This window comes from Bombyx mandarina, chromosome 01 (assembly GCF_030267445.1).
Source record: "Bombyx mandarina strain Sakado chromosome 01, ASM3026744v2".
Lineage (NCBI taxonomy): Eukaryota > Metazoa > Arthropoda > Insecta > Lepidoptera > Bombycidae > Bombyx > Bombyx mandarina.
In genome coordinates, this window is record NC_143208.1 from 3,147,092 (window position 1) to 3,162,720 (window position 15,629).

Here is a 15,629-nt window from a genome sequence, read left to right on the forward strand (position 1 = left end):
ATTTAAATAAGAATTTTGATCACAGGCATTAAGAACAAGGCGAAGAGCATTCTCGCATTGTGGGACCCGACAGCCGTGGAGGAGACGCTGTCTTACATCGGGTGGCCGAAAGATTATGGTTACGACGAGTCCGACGGGCAGGTCAGATAGACAGACAATTATTTCATCAAAATTAATTATTGTTTTTAACTCTTTAACATTAACTCTTAGTCGTAGACCTAATGGATTGTGGGCCGTGATATTTGACAAGTGGATGGAAAGAGAAATTTGAAAAAAATCTTATTGCACATGCTCTAAGTAAATCGGCCCTAGAGATAGTAATAGATTAAATTTTCCCATAAATCGGCTCCTTACAGACAATGTCCACGATCCTACGTCTGACGGAACAGATGAACCTGTTCGAAGCCGTCAATTCGGACTGCGAAACCCTGGACGTTTCGTCTAGCTCCAGCTCAAAGGAGGCCTCGCCCACTGAAGACGACCCGTCGACATGTACCAGCGAACCGAGCATGAGTTGCGACAAAAAGAATCCAATATCCGAAGAAATCGAAGAAGAACTGCAGTTCCACAACGATTACTTCAAGACCGAGAGAGAAGAACGGATCAGTCTAAATAATTCGTTCCGTTCAGTTCGTTCAGCGAAAACGACCGAACCGAGTCATTCGCTCGATTCGACTAAGACGAGGCACGGTAGCCTCAGATATGACTTTAAGAGTTCCGCCTCGCTGGAGCAGGTCTCTTATCGATGCCTCGTTAATAACAACAAAGTCGATAAGAGGAAGGTACGTTACCGCAGTTCCGTAACTTACTCCCTGAGTTTAGAATTGTCCTGTTTCATTAAAATTTGTGATTGTTAATGCTCTTTGTTTTGTTTTCCTTCGTTTTTCAATAAAGTTTGCTTTTCCGAACATTCAAGTTATTCCCACATGTTTGTTTGTGACCATGCATCTTGTTTTATGTAGCGTTGTGAAATGCAGCATGCTCTCGCGAATCTAGTGTGCTTACATAAATACAAAATTAATTTGAAGTAGAACTGTGTTGTTTCAATTCTCTATTGAATTCATTTGTAAACTACGAAAATGTTTAATAATTAAACATAAATCCTCTAAAAATATGAAAAAAAATGCTAAATAAAAGGGATATTTCTTTTTTCTTTTTCTGTTTGTTTTCTTTTGAAGCCAAAGTGCTGAGCACTTCAAAAGTTTTGTTTGTTTATGGTTCGCACAATAAACGAACTCACTATGCGAATAGAAATTGTAAAGTGTTAGGGGTCGGCGAAATACTAATATATTGATAGGCAAAAATTGCTCGACCTACTTACAAATTGATAGCACAGTCAAAATACTTTGTAGCATGAACTAGTTTTACAAGCAATTTTTTTTGATGACACGTTGTAAAATCTCGCATGTGCTCTACAATGAAATCTATTAGAAAATTGTCTTTGAAATTGTATTATACATAAATCATAGCCAACACGAAACTTAGTGTGCAATAGTGTAATTTGTGTAGGTGTTTTCGTATTATTTTTAATACTTAATTCAACTGGTAGAGCTAACGTTTTACGAACAAACACATGAAAGATCGATTTCTTCGTAGACGCCTCAAGGTATATCGGACGCACTGGACGACGTCAGTCCTCTGGATCAGACGACCAGAGACAACAACTTTGCGTACTTGAAGGCCGTCGGAACAGCAATCGAGGAAGCGTTGACTTCGCTGATTCGGTTCGTTGTCGAAATAATCCGAACTGAGAATGGTGAGTTGTTATACCGGTTTCTACACTACTATAATAAGATTATTAACTTTATTAACGGAATAACGATAATAACTTATTGTCGAACGAATAGCTCTCAATGAAAAGCGTTTTCTTCGCGAGTTTTAAATATAATTAAATTAACTTGTACCGTAATTACTTTAAAGTATTCTAAACGCTTGAAATAATATAATGATAATAAAAAATGCGAGTTTAAACCGTAAAAGTAGCTTTTGTAAATCGCGATGAATTTACGACGAATACTGGTGGGATTTTTGCAACACGGGTAATGTGCATCATGGGATTCCCGATTGATGCTCTTCGCTCGGGAAAATGGGGTGGAATAATGAAATTTCCGACGGGTGTTAATTTCTTGGGAAAATGGAATGGAACAGTGGTATTCTAATAGATGCTCTTCTCTCGTTCAAAGAGTCATTCCGGTTATTATTTAAATACCATTTATAATATGTCCTCTAAAAAGCAACCGTTGTTGTGAAGCCCCAAACTTACGGATAGAGCGGTAACCATCTGCTATGTCATCAAAATTGTCTAGCAAATTTAGATCTTGTGTTTTTTTATGTAAGGATTTTTTTTTGGGAGACGTTTTCATGGTCTGTTAAACCATTCCAGGAGACCACACCGAAGAGCAGATGGACGTTATCAGAGCTCAGGCTGAATTGCTGAAGAAGAACGTGGACGGCGCTGCGCGTTGGCTGCGCGTGTCTCACGCCGCCCTGCGTCTCCGCTGCGAAGCTCCGCTGTGGGCGCGCGAGAATGCCGTCCTCCAAACCAGGAGGGACACTTGTTTCTCTCAGGCCGTAAGCGTTGCTCTGATTTTGTGATGAGTTTGAAAGTTTATGAGGGCTTAACATAAACGTTGACGAACTGCGTTAAAGAATCTTGGAGGATGCAGAAGATATCATCAGACGGGGATATGCGAGACTCATTAAAAGATCATTTTAATTATAATAGATTAAGGCGTTGTCACGCGTGTGTTGACGTAAACGAGCCATCAACGGTGCTAAGTAAACCCTTACATATCATAATACCCATGCATCAGCCCGTTGAGTTCCTAGCTGGATCTTCTCAGTGGGTCGCATTTACGATCCGGTATTAGATTCATTCGCGAAGCAATTGCTCTTGAGTTGTTAGGTCTCCTTTGGAGGCGCTCGGGCAGCTGTTAGCAAATCCCACACCTCCTGGTGAAGCTGGAAAGGCCTTTGGGCCACCAATAATCCCTTAGTCAAAACAAAAAAGATATCATAATGTGAAGCCCACCATCTGCATTAACACATGAAATCTAAATTTATAACGGCTGTCCTACCCTTCAAATCCGAATGCATGACTGCTTTGCGGTGGAAAAAGACAAGTTAGTGCTACCTACCCGTACGGGGTAATGTTAATACGTCCTATAACCAGTTTTGTGTTTAGTTTGAAGGTGCCTGTATCCAGTGTGCTATTGGAACAGTTTCCCTACGGTTCCCGCTAGGGGCGCTGTTCCAACTCCTTACAAATTTGAGTTAACTTTTACGCGATCGAAAACGTTAAAAAATTCGCACTAAGCACACAGGACTTGAATTTCAAAATACACGGTGTCCTTCTGTAAAATGAAATTCGTGTAAAATTCAAAGTTTCGTAACCAGTTAATGTTTTATATTTCAGTTGACGACTGTCACGTCAGGGTTGCTCTGCTGGTTATGCTCTGTACCCAGCGATGTGGTAGTCAAGCTGTTGTCATCAGGCTTGGGCCCTCTCTGTGGATTCGAAGGTCTCCTCAGTTTGTATTCGAATGAGAAGGCAATGTGGGGCGACATGGTCGTGGCCGTTGAAGATCTTCAGACGGTCGTCTTTCAACTGTGTAAAGTCGGGCACGGGTAAGTTAGTATAGCTTAGCCTTTAATACAATGCGCGAACGAACTATACTATCGACCAGCCCTTGAAATTAGATCATACTAACTGGGATGCCTGAAGACCTAAATTAATTTTATGCGTTACATTTTCACTTAAAAAATTTATTAATCATTTTTGAGGGTGTGATTGAAAAAATGGTCTCATTTTTTTTATTAATAATCACACAAAAACAAAATCTGTTAACAAACAGACGAGAAAAACTTACTTAAATCAGAGCACAATTAAAATAGAATCGTGTCTTTGCCTTCTCTCTAGAATCTTGTAGAATCTTGTTTGCCGCTTTTGAGTGATTCTGTAGCAAATTCAAATTTTCACAGATATAATATTAATATTGTTATAGAACGTCCGTTTTTATCTCTCGTTTGTCTGTTTGTTGCCATTGGCAACTGCACTTTGACCCCGGCGTCAGTGGTGGGTTAAAGAGATTGTAGGGCACAGTCGAAAGTGCTTAGAACAATCTATCCATCCATAACAAGGATTTTACATAGTGAATCTGCATAGTTGGCATCATAGAGAATAAGATATTTGACAGATGCCTGAATCTCGCTTACGACATTTAAAAGATAAGCTTCTATATATACAAGTTCCGAACAACATTTGGATCGTCGGTCTATCGAGCTGGTCACTGTCGTGTGCTACGAAGGGCTCGACGAGTAAATTAACCCATAGACACAGCCCACTGAATTTCTCGCCGGATCTTCTCAGTGGGTCGCGTTTCCGATCCGGTGGTAGATTCTGCGAAGTACCGCTCTTGCTAGGGCCAGTGTTAGCAACGCTCTCGGTTTGAGTCCCGTGAGCTCACCTACTTACTCGTCCGGTTACGCTGACATAGCCTCTCAAGGCTATCAGCTTAAGTAGGAAAAAAAGGTCTACCGAGCAATTTCATCTGCTCGATGGAAGATCTTTCTTTTGTCTAACCTAACCCCCAAACCTGTAATGTTAAGCGAAATCAGTTAGCAGCCGTCTCTGTGCACACCCGAACTTTACCAAGTATTATCTTACTTATCCTGTTATCCATATGGATTCTAATTGGAACGTGGATGATCTAATTATTGTTCTTTAATTTCCTAGTAATCCATCGGTACCTCAAGTGACTGGCGCCAGAGGTGCATTGGTGGTTAAATTACCAGTGTCGGAATCATTGTACTCGAAGTTTGACGTGAAGGAGGTAATGGTGTTTTTTTTTCGAGTCTGTACCGACTATCGGAGCTTTCTTTTATTATTACAACTTAAAAGATTAGAAGATTTCATAATTATTGGTAGAGTTTGTCGAAATAATAGTAATATGTAATTCATGATAGATAATACGCACTGGTGGTAATAGTCGTGTTGTTTCTACATATTTGGACTGTTGAGCCGAGCAAACGATTTGGGAATTATTCTTGTGACGAACATATTGATAAGTATATATTTAAATATAAATGCATATTATGTATATCAGTCTTTGTACCCAATTATCTGCCCTATTTATATTGATTATTTCTACTGCGAATCAGTCACGAGCTCCAATTCAAAGGCAGCGATAGCTGTCGCATAATGAAATTGAAACATCGACCTCAATCGACATCTGGTGCTACGATATCCGACTTTCACCGGACGGGCCGTGACCTCATTCGCCCTTCTGGTTCAACCGAGAAGGATTAACGTCTAGTGTACTTAGTGCGAGTTTATTATAGTGTGTGCGGAAGCACTAGTCGCCGCCTGAGGTATGTGAGCGGTAGGGCGGGGGAGGTGGACAAACGTCCAGCTAACTCAGATTTCGACATTGGGGGGTATTACGAAAGAAATTCATCAGTTTTTGATGATAAAAAAATCAAAATAGATAAATTTCTCTTTATTCTTTATTTGTACACACGGTAATATAATACAGTAATTGCGATAAGATATAAAAAATGGCGAGCTTAACTCAACAATTGAGTTATTTACCAGCTAACTGTTCTTAAAGAAGGAAAGCTTTACATGAGTGGGTAGATGAGTACAATCTAATCAATTTACTTATTGATACAATACACAATAACAATAATAAAAATAAACACTAATACATAATATATCAGACTATATACGTACACAATTACACACATAAATAATATTTATTTTTTAAAATGTACCAATAACGGTAATAGCGTTTTTTATTATTTTCTTATTAAGAAATGTTAATTTGCTTATAAATTTGTTTTGTATCGTAAATAATAAAATATAAATAAACACTTTCGAATATGCATTTTTTGTTTAATCAGGAAATAGAAAAATACAATATTACAATTAGGTACCCATTACATTAATTCTAACATGTTATTCTGAGATTTATGTGCACTTAAATATAATATCGTGTGCGTCTTGTCAATCGCGCCCTCCTCCGTCTCAACCCGCCAGATACCTCAAGAGGTGACTAGCACTATAACTTCTCGATCGCGTAAAAGTTAACTCAATTTTGTATGATGGAGTTGGAGCAGTTTCCCTTCGTTTGCCGCTAACTTTTACGCGATCGAGAAGTTAAAAAACTCCCACTAAGGACACAGTATAGTACTGTTAGGGGAATTTACTCTGAGGTCGTTTTAAAAAAGGAAACTTTTAAGATACGAACTATTTATTTGATTTGCACAATATGGATAATAAGTCTCAGAGCAATCCCGGCAGCCGTACCCGTACTCTAAGACAGTTCAATCTCTACTGACTGTTCTCCGGTCTCCTATGAAGTCTCTACCTCGGACCGTCTAGTGAGCGGTTGAGGGTATCAGCATTTTAGGGTTCAGTATAGATATATAAGATATATAAGTACGAAGACAGACTAAAACGTATTTGCTTTCAGCATCTTTCGTTCACAATAACGGCGGTGTTCTTCAACATCGGCATTAACGAGAAGGCGTCGCTGGCCGAAGCCCTCGGCGAAACGATACCGCAGTACCACTCGAACAGCGATAACTTGGACCGCCTCAACAAGTACTACCACAAGTTCTGCAAGGTCTTCCCGCAGGATCTGGTCGCCATCACTAGAGGCGTGATGACATTCAGGAAACGTGAGTTTTGCATATTTTGATACACGGAAGGTAGGCATACTGGTGGTAGGACCTGTTGTAAGTCCGCGCGGATAGGTACCGCCACCCTGCCTATTCCTGCCGTGAAACAGTAATGCGTTTCGGTTTGAAGGGCGGGGCAGCTGTCGTAACTATACTCAGACCTTAGAACTGATGTTTCAAGGTGGATGACGCATTTACGTTGTAGATGTCTATGGGCTCCAGTAACCACTTAACACCAGGTGGGCTGTGAGCTCGTCCATCAATCTAAGCAATAAAAAAAAAATTACGTCGTAGATGTTTATGGGCTCTAGTAACCATTTAACACCAGGTGGGCTGTGTGCTCGTCCACTCATACAAGCAATAAAATTTTTTTTTTAAGAACTGTATGAAATTAAAGCTGTAGATAAATATTAAAGTTATAGACACATAACAGTTTCTTTTATACGGTAGATAGGGTTGTGAACTATACGAAAAGCTCAAAAAGTAAAAATCACAAATAGTCCACATAGCAGATTTTGGTTTGACGACGACGATATTTTGATGATAAATATTTATACACGGAATCTTGGTTCGTTACAATGTACTTTTTGAGGTTTTAAATAAATTACCAGAGACTTCCTTGCTGGTAATGTTTTACGTGTGATTTGATATTACAGCGTCTTCAAGGTCGAAGCCGTTGGAGGAGGTAATGGAGAACCTTAGGATCTCGGTGCACAAAAAAGTGCCAAGGAACTACGAGGTGATACAGCTGGCTTCGATGGCCGTAAGGCAGATGAACGGTAATGCCCCGATAGCATCATTTCGTAAACAAGCGAAAATCAACCTTAGCCCGCTAAATGTAAAGCATACTTTAATCAGAATGTAGGTGACACAAAAGAACAATGATTGGTCATCCGTGACCTTGAAAAACAATTTTGATTGGTCCTAACGTATTATATATAGTCGTCGTGCCTTAATAGATAAGATGCCTGGTGCATTGAGTATCGGGTGATGCGATTAGTACCGGTGTTCGAATCCCGCAGTCGGCTACCAATTTTTGTATTGAAATACGTACTTGACAGATTCTGTCGAACGACTTCCACTGTGAAGGAATGTGAAGAATGAAGGAAACTTCATTTAATAAAAAAGGCGAAATATTTATAATTTTACATAAACACCTGTAGTATCGTAAGCTCGCATAGGTAGTTATGTAACCCCTGATGATGTCATTACTGTGACGTCACTCCTATGATGAAGCGATCCTGCTTGTGACTTTTTTCTTCGCATCTCAAGATGCGCGATGGCTTTCACGATCTGATGTACATACACCGCAGCACAAAAAATTATCAAATAAAATTAATTAGATTAGTAGCCGAATATAATTAAAGACATGAGTGGATGAATGCGATATGATACACCTTTATTTAATGTAAAAACTCAAAAATCTTAAAAATGGTACTTAACCCCTTCATCCAGTCATGTCTTCAATTATTCTGTTCTCAGTTAGCCCAGAGTTCTTTTTTTTTTGTTATTTAACGTTAAACTGTACTTCCACGTGCTCGACGAAAATGTGTTTTGTTTCGATAGGCGTAAGGTTCACGTCCTGTAAAAGCGCCAAGGATAGGACCGGAATGTCCGTGACCCTAGAACAGTGCTCGATATTGGCCTCGGAGTATCATCTCGCCGAGAACGAAGTGAAGAAGGCCCTTGATATTATGAGAAGGTAATGAATAAATGGCATAGTTGCAAAAAAAAAAAAGATGTTTATACCCCTTGTATGCAGACCAGCATACGGCCCACCTGATGGTGAGCGGTTACCGTCGCCCATGGACGTCAGCAATGCCAGGGGCAGAGCTAACCGCTGCCTACCGCTTAATACTCTCCACAAGCCTCGTTTGAAGAAGGACATGTCATAGCGCATATATACCTAGTCTGGCCATAAATACTGAGACAAAGGAAAAAAAAATCTATTGCAAATAACATTTATTACTTTTTCAGTGTGTTAGTTTAAAACATAAATATAAAATAATTTAAAGTATAAAAAGCTTATTCGAAGTGGTCTCCATTGGCTGTGCAATACAGTCCTTTAAACGTTGAGGCCAGTTATCAATAGAAGCACGCACTCTTTCCATGGGAAAATTTTTCACTGCCAATCGTACGGATTGTTTTAGGGACTCCAAATTATCATGGCGTTTAGAGCAAGCCGTACTCTCTAAAACTGACCATAAATCAGAATCCAGTTTCGATTTTACCACCCTATTCTCTTTTAAATTATCAGTTAAGAAATGACCAGTACGTCTCTTATAGGCTGCAAGTCCTAAGTCATCTTTTAAAATACGCGACATGGTTCTAGGTGCTATCTTCATCTCCCGAGATAAAATCTTTTGCTTTCGGACAGGATTTCTTCGAATTCTTTCCCTTACCACTTTGACCACCTTTTTCGTACGAACACTACGTGGACGGCCAGATCTTTTCCTGTCACAAACAGAGGAGGTCTCATTGCACCTATTAATAGCCCGGTACACAAACATTTTACTAATACCAAGCGTATGGAGAGTTTTAAAAATTGCATTTGGCTCCATACCTACTTTGTGTAATGCAATCACAGCGATTCGGTTCTCTTTATCACCCCACTCCATTTTAATATCGCAAAATATTGTACAATGTATTGGCGCCAAAATGAGAAAACTCAATGAGCAATCATATAAAAATGACAGATTCCAAATTCAAATGTAATATTTTGTTTATATTTATTTGTAACAGTATTTATGGCCAGACTAAGTATAACTCGGTCGTTATAAACGAATTTCTGACTTATTATCACAGTGTAAACGTGTTTTCTAGTATTAACTACATCAAGGATGCATTAGAGATGCCTTGTTAAAATGATTGACTGGATGTTATTTTTTTTATTGCTTAGATGGGTGGATGAGCTCACAGCCCACCTGGTGTTAAGTGGTTACTGGAGCCCATAGACATCTACAACGTAAATGCGCCCCCCACCTTGAGATATAAGTTCTAAGATCTCAAGTATAGTTACATATTTCTTATGGAATTCTGAATCAGACCCGATTCTTGAGGTCTTTGGAACCGCTTAACTCCAAGCGGGCCGTGTGCTCGTTCACCCGTCTAAACAATGTAAAAGCAAAGAAGGTGAGGTTATCTACAGTGTTCTCGTGTATGCGAACCCTTTTTTCGTCCCTTAAAATTCTCGCTAAAGATAAAGACAGCATCGAGGTACCTACTCAATACTCACACAGGCTCAAACCACACCCGCCATCACTAGTGACGTTCTATAACTTAAAATAAATTTGAAAATTTAATTTAATTTAATAATTGAAGCATATTGGAAACGTTCGTTACAGCGAGGGCTGTCGCCGTGCTAACACCCAAAAGAACATCGGTGTTAGAAAATACGCCTTCACTAAGAAGCAAGTGATGACCCTGCCGGGCGATTACCGTCCGCCCGCCGGAACATATGGCATCACCCAAACATAAACCCGCCACGATTAAATTTAAATATAAACAGAAAAAAGAAAAAAAATTGGCAAAGAGTAAGTACGGACTGCAAAAAAAATTAAATAATAAAAACGGTTTGCTATCATTGGTGATGGAACGATCTTTGTTCGCAAAAAGTATAATAAATTTCATTCCTTTTATATAATAGTTTGGTTTAACATAACATAAACTTACTTGATCAAAACTAAAACTACTATATAACAAATTCATAATGAGTATAGCAGGTCTGGTGGCAAGTTGATTCATTATACGATTTACATAAAAAAAAGTACAATTTGGTTCGTCATAATTATATTAAAATATTTTTTTTATTATATATTAAAAATGAAAAAAAAACAATTCAGTTGTCAAATAACATGAAAATACGATATAAGTTGATAATATTTGTTCGATATTATATATTATTATTAGTAACTATGGGGACATTTCAACATTGCGGGAATTCATTCTTTAAAATTGTCATTGAAATCATTTTAAATATCATTTTTTTAATTATTCGAATAACTTAAGAGTATATATTATGTAGAAAATAATCTATGATTATTGTTATTTGTTTATATAAAAGCCAGGACTTTGCTTTGAAAATTCTCCGTATATATGTATTTCTGTTGTATATAGTATCCATTGGGTGAGCACGCGGGCAGCGCCTCTAGCGGCTTCACTTCAGACTAATCTAGAATAATCTAGAGTAGATTATAAAGATAATCTGAAGCACTTTTGTTAGTAAACTTTAAATTGTTTGGGGTTGTGGCTATAGAACTTAAAAAACCAATGCTTGCAAAATTTCGCATAGTTTTGACGGTTATACATATATAGTTGCAATAAACTTTACAGCTATCACACCGTATTGTTCTATGATAATCTCAAACATTAGTTCTACAAAATTATTAGTAAGGTTTGGGTAGTTTGTTGATGTACACCCAAACGATAAAATTATAATTAATTGACTCTAAAATGAGATTCTCAATAAATAAATAGTATATATAATTAATATAATATTAATTTGATTTAGTATTATAATAATTTATTGGAACCTTCTATTGGAATTTTATATGAATGTACACTCACATATGATGAATTTGTTTTGTTGAGACTCAAACTTAAGCCCAATTAGACATTAAACTACTTAAATAGAGCAGCTATTGTTGTCAATATTAATCTGGACATATCTTGGCTATTCATCAGATACTACTTATCATAATATATTTTTACAATTTATGTTACAGTTTTTCTGATATTTATAGTAAGTTTTGTTTAAGACTTATTTTTCCTCAAGAAATTATGAAATTTAAAATTTGCTTTACCTTTTTATATTTATTTTGTATGGTACCTTAGAATATTATGTTATGAAGTCTGTTAATTAAAAAATAAAAAATATAAATGTGGTGTCGTGGGACACCAGGTAGGAACGAAGTTCCTTCGGCTAATGTAGAATCGACACAATTTGCAAAAAAAAAATCGTGCTCAATTTTATGTTGGTTTTCTTGATTTTTCTCTTAAATTTTGCTGATTAGTTTTTATTTAAGTACAGGAAAGTATTTAGGAAATTCGGTATTTTAGGAAATAATAAATTACGTAAAATAAAAATAAAATCGTAATTCAAATTATCAATTAAAATAAAAAATATGTCTCTTTATTTTTGTTTGACAACATAAAATTACATAGAAATAGAAATAATTACAAAATAGAGAGAGAAGGGATGAGAGAACGAAAAGAAAGAGGGAGAAAGAGAAAGGTATTATACACTACTCGCTTGTGTATGCGACTGTCGCGCCTGCGCACGTCTCATTTAATGGTTTTATTCCACGCACTTTTTTCCACGGATTTTTTCTTACGGATTTACTATCACATTTTTTTCAGTTCGGTCGCGCAGCAAAATCCCTATCCCCTCCAAGCCTGCCGTAAGGAACTTCGTTCCAAAAAGTATTTTGGATGGAAAACTGTTCGGCTTATAACAAAATTATCACCCTATTTACTAAATATTTACGTTTGCCTACCTTTGCCGCTAGGGGCGCTGTTCCAACTGCATACAAATTTCAGTTAACTTTTACGCTATCGAGAACGTTAAAAAACTCTCACTAAGCACACAATACCATTTTATTCTCAGCTAGGACGCCGGAGCTCAAACAGTTAATATAATATTTACATATAACACCAAACTAGCGCAATTTGTAATAACATGTATTATCAACTTTTATCTATTAAGTGCTCGCATCAATAAATATTAACCACATTAATATATTATAAGTATATACCATAATAGTCAATATTACAAACGTATTCTTCCAGCACATTTGCCAAAAATATACACGATAAAGTAATCAAAAGTATTAATTCAACGAAAACTAACTTCCCTTACTAAAAAGTATAGAATGATGTAGATATAATTCTAAAAAAAAAACAAAAAAAATCAAACTTCTTTATACATTGTTTTTTGTTTAAAAAAATTTTACGTTTAAATTGTCTAGAAAATTATTTGTAAATGACAATGGATATGTTTTTTTTTTTTTGTCTAAATTAACAATCATGTTTAATTAATTCTTCACCTCAGCAGCTCAAACATGTTGCTTTTGCTGCGAGACAATAGTGAACAAAACAAGATTTTGATTCGTCAAAGTAGCTTTTTAATTTTTCAATCTTCAGTGCCACGAATTGACATTGTTCAGCCATTAATTTGAAACATTCGAATTTTACTGTGCTCTGTCTCTTTCAAATGCATATAAAAAACGAGTGAAAAAAACAAACCAATTTTGGAATTCGACCTCAAAGAAAACACGTTCGGAAACGTATAATATCCTAAAATTTTAATATTTTTAATAAAGAAATCATATTAAATAATAAACGTTATTTCAATCTATTGCTCTTAAGTAATATGTGTTCTCACTGCTGAGGTGAAAAGTTATGTGTGCAACAGGAGAGCAAAGTATTTTGCATCTCGTGCTGTTGAGTCCCTCACTACGCTCGTGAATCAATCATAGCATCCTTCGCTTGCTCGGGACTCAAAATCAGCACTCGAAACAAAAAACAACTTTGCTCTCCTCTTGTTGCACAAATAACTATTGTGTTATTACTGTTATAAGAATCTCCATTCATGTTGAAATCCAGTGTGATTTATCAATCACTACGGGAGTGCCAAATTAATTTGTTTCAAATGTTCTTTACACAACATCGATTGAAATGTGGTTTATACATATGAATCTGTAATATTATTGTGACGTGTTTGGTACTTTGAATTTTTAGAGAATATTTCACAAAATCTGAATATTTCACACCACTGGTCAGTTGTCTCTTGTTTGATTAATTAATTATAATGTAAATTTTCATGTAAAAAAATGTTCCTACGAATACTAAAATATTCAGCGAATATAAAAATTTACATGGTCTGACTAGATTGTCGTGCCCCAATCTAAATTGAAAATGCATTGTGATGATGTAAAGATAGATTTTAATAAACTTAGAGTATTCGATTTAATGTGCTAAAAACTTGTTATTGTGTCAAAATATCTATTGTTGTGTGAAATTTCATCAACAGAATTAATTACTTAAATTACTTAGATCGTTTTCCCCAAATTTAGGATAATGCAACGCACATTTTTTATACACGCAACAGTACGGAAACGCGTGCGAGCACGCACGTGGTAGAGCGTACAAATAAGGTATGCGAATTTGCGCGTTAGATAGTTAACAATACGGTCTTTATTCGTATAAATGGACATTGACTATGTTAACGGAAAAAGTTAGTACGAATCCCATATTAGTAGTATCACGGAAACACATCAATGTTTTAGTATTATGTATATTGTAATTCCGTCTAATAATTGAATCTGTCGTTTTTGTTTTAAAAAATATATAGAATTTTATTAACATTAATAAATTTTATTTACATCAAAGTAAATTTATGTTATCTTTCAACGGAAGGGCGAGTTTTGTACTAATAAAATTACTTAAAAAAATTAATGAATTTTCTTGAAATGAGGGTAGAAGTACGATTCGTATGTATTAGTAATATATAATATATATAAATATTTTAGTAAACTTAGTGTTGTATCCGTCAAATGTGAATTATAAATTAACCGAAGGAAACTTCTTGTTGAACTAGAAAGATGTTTTATAGTTTTTGAATTTCATAGAAGTGTTTTTAACAAATTTGTAAATTAAGCTGTTATTGTTATCTTGTTAGTTCATCGTAAATTTTAAGCAAAACTTAGTCAATTACAAAAACAGAACTACCTGTAATAGCATGCCTCTCTGTAAAGTAGCAAATAGTTGGCATCCATTAAAACACTATAATATAATTTACATTTGGACGGAGTTTATATTATCAATGTTGTAATATGTAAGTCGGTAGTATTATAGTACTCGTAGTTGTTATAAAAAATGTACTTAATTTAGCTTCGTCATTCGAAAAGTATTAGTTTATTGTTTGAAATTAAATTTTTTCATATTATATTAAATTTAAATTTTTTTTATACGTGGCAAAATATAAATTTCTTTTAAAGTATTTTACTATGCCTAGTAACATAATTATTGATGTTAGTCGAATCCGGATATGCTATTACGAATCTATAAGAATATCGAATTATTTGAACGAATGTTATTTAGTTATTGTTTTTTTTTCGATCAGTCAGCGGTGAAACGATTTTTTTTAGTCGGTTTCGATAATTCCTTGTCGTCTCTATCGATAATATTTACGTAATAATATTATGTTATAAGAATGGATTGTTGGTCTTTTCGATGTTTTGGATAGCAAATCTTTGAGACATCTGTTTTAGAGATTGGCTCATATCGAACTAATAAAAAAAAACCTATTAAATAAAAACATAATGAAATCTGCGCTGCTATCCTGTATTAGGATGTCGGACGTCAGATACAATTGGACCAACGTCGAGAATTATGTGAACGAGAATCGTCTTAGTCTTCATTATTCAACATTAGCTAGCATAAGTATTCGTAATTCTTCGTGAAGTTTTCTGGACAGTTTCAGTTTTTAGTGACATGGCTTGTCGGTTTCCTGCGTGTCGTTTCTTTCATGTAACGCTGGATTCACATTTGTAGGAATTGAGACTGCGTTGGCCATTACGTAAGATCTAATGTCTTATGTGCAGAAGAATATTTCGCGAGCCGCTTTAAGAAAATTCGTTGTTGGTTTTGGAACGAAGTTCCTTATGGGACAATGCGGAGGGGTACCCTAATGGGGAAAAATGTCCGTAACGTAAGATTTTTATTAGTAATGCACAGTATGCATTATGTGTAAGACAACTTTGTAATAACGTACAAAAAATAACATATTTTTTATCATTCATTGACCACAATCTCAGAGCGTTCGTTCGCGCAATACACTAACTCTTATGCAAACAACCGTGAATGAAGTGTACCACAATAAGTTCGCACGTTACTTAATGACCGTGGGTTGTTGCGAAACCTCCAGTTTTATTTTCTTTATACCTCGA

The 15,629-nt window shown here is 36.0% G+C and overlaps 1 protein-coding gene across 1 annotated transcript in view; it reads left to right on the forward strand.

Annotated features, from left to right (window-relative positions):
* LOC114246927 (inositol polyphosphate-4-phosphatase type I A) overlaps window positions 1–10,204 on the forward strand; it is a 35,237-nt gene extending 25,033 nt beyond the window's left edge. The window contains exons 10-19 of the mRNA XM_028179688.2: window positions 26–141; window positions 357–782; window positions 1,597–1,756; window positions 2,384–2,571; window positions 3,416–3,627; window positions 4,736–4,832; window positions 6,474–6,681; window positions 7,338–7,460; window positions 8,248–8,383; window positions 10,026–10,204. Of these exons, the coding sequence (XP_028035489.2) occupies window positions 26–141; window positions 357–782; window positions 1,597–1,756; window positions 2,384–2,571; window positions 3,416–3,627; window positions 4,736–4,832; window positions 6,474–6,681; window positions 7,338–7,460; window positions 8,248–8,383; window positions 10,026–10,158 (1,799 nt within the window). The 3' untranslated portion in view covers window positions 10,159–10,204. The remainder of the gene's footprint in view (window positions 1–25; window positions 142–356; window positions 783–1,596; window positions 1,757–2,383; window positions 2,572–3,415; window positions 3,628–4,735; window positions 4,833–6,473; window positions 6,682–7,337; window positions 7,461–8,247; window positions 8,384–10,025) is intronic.
* The last annotated feature ends 5,425 nt before the right edge of the window (window positions 10,205–15,629 follow it).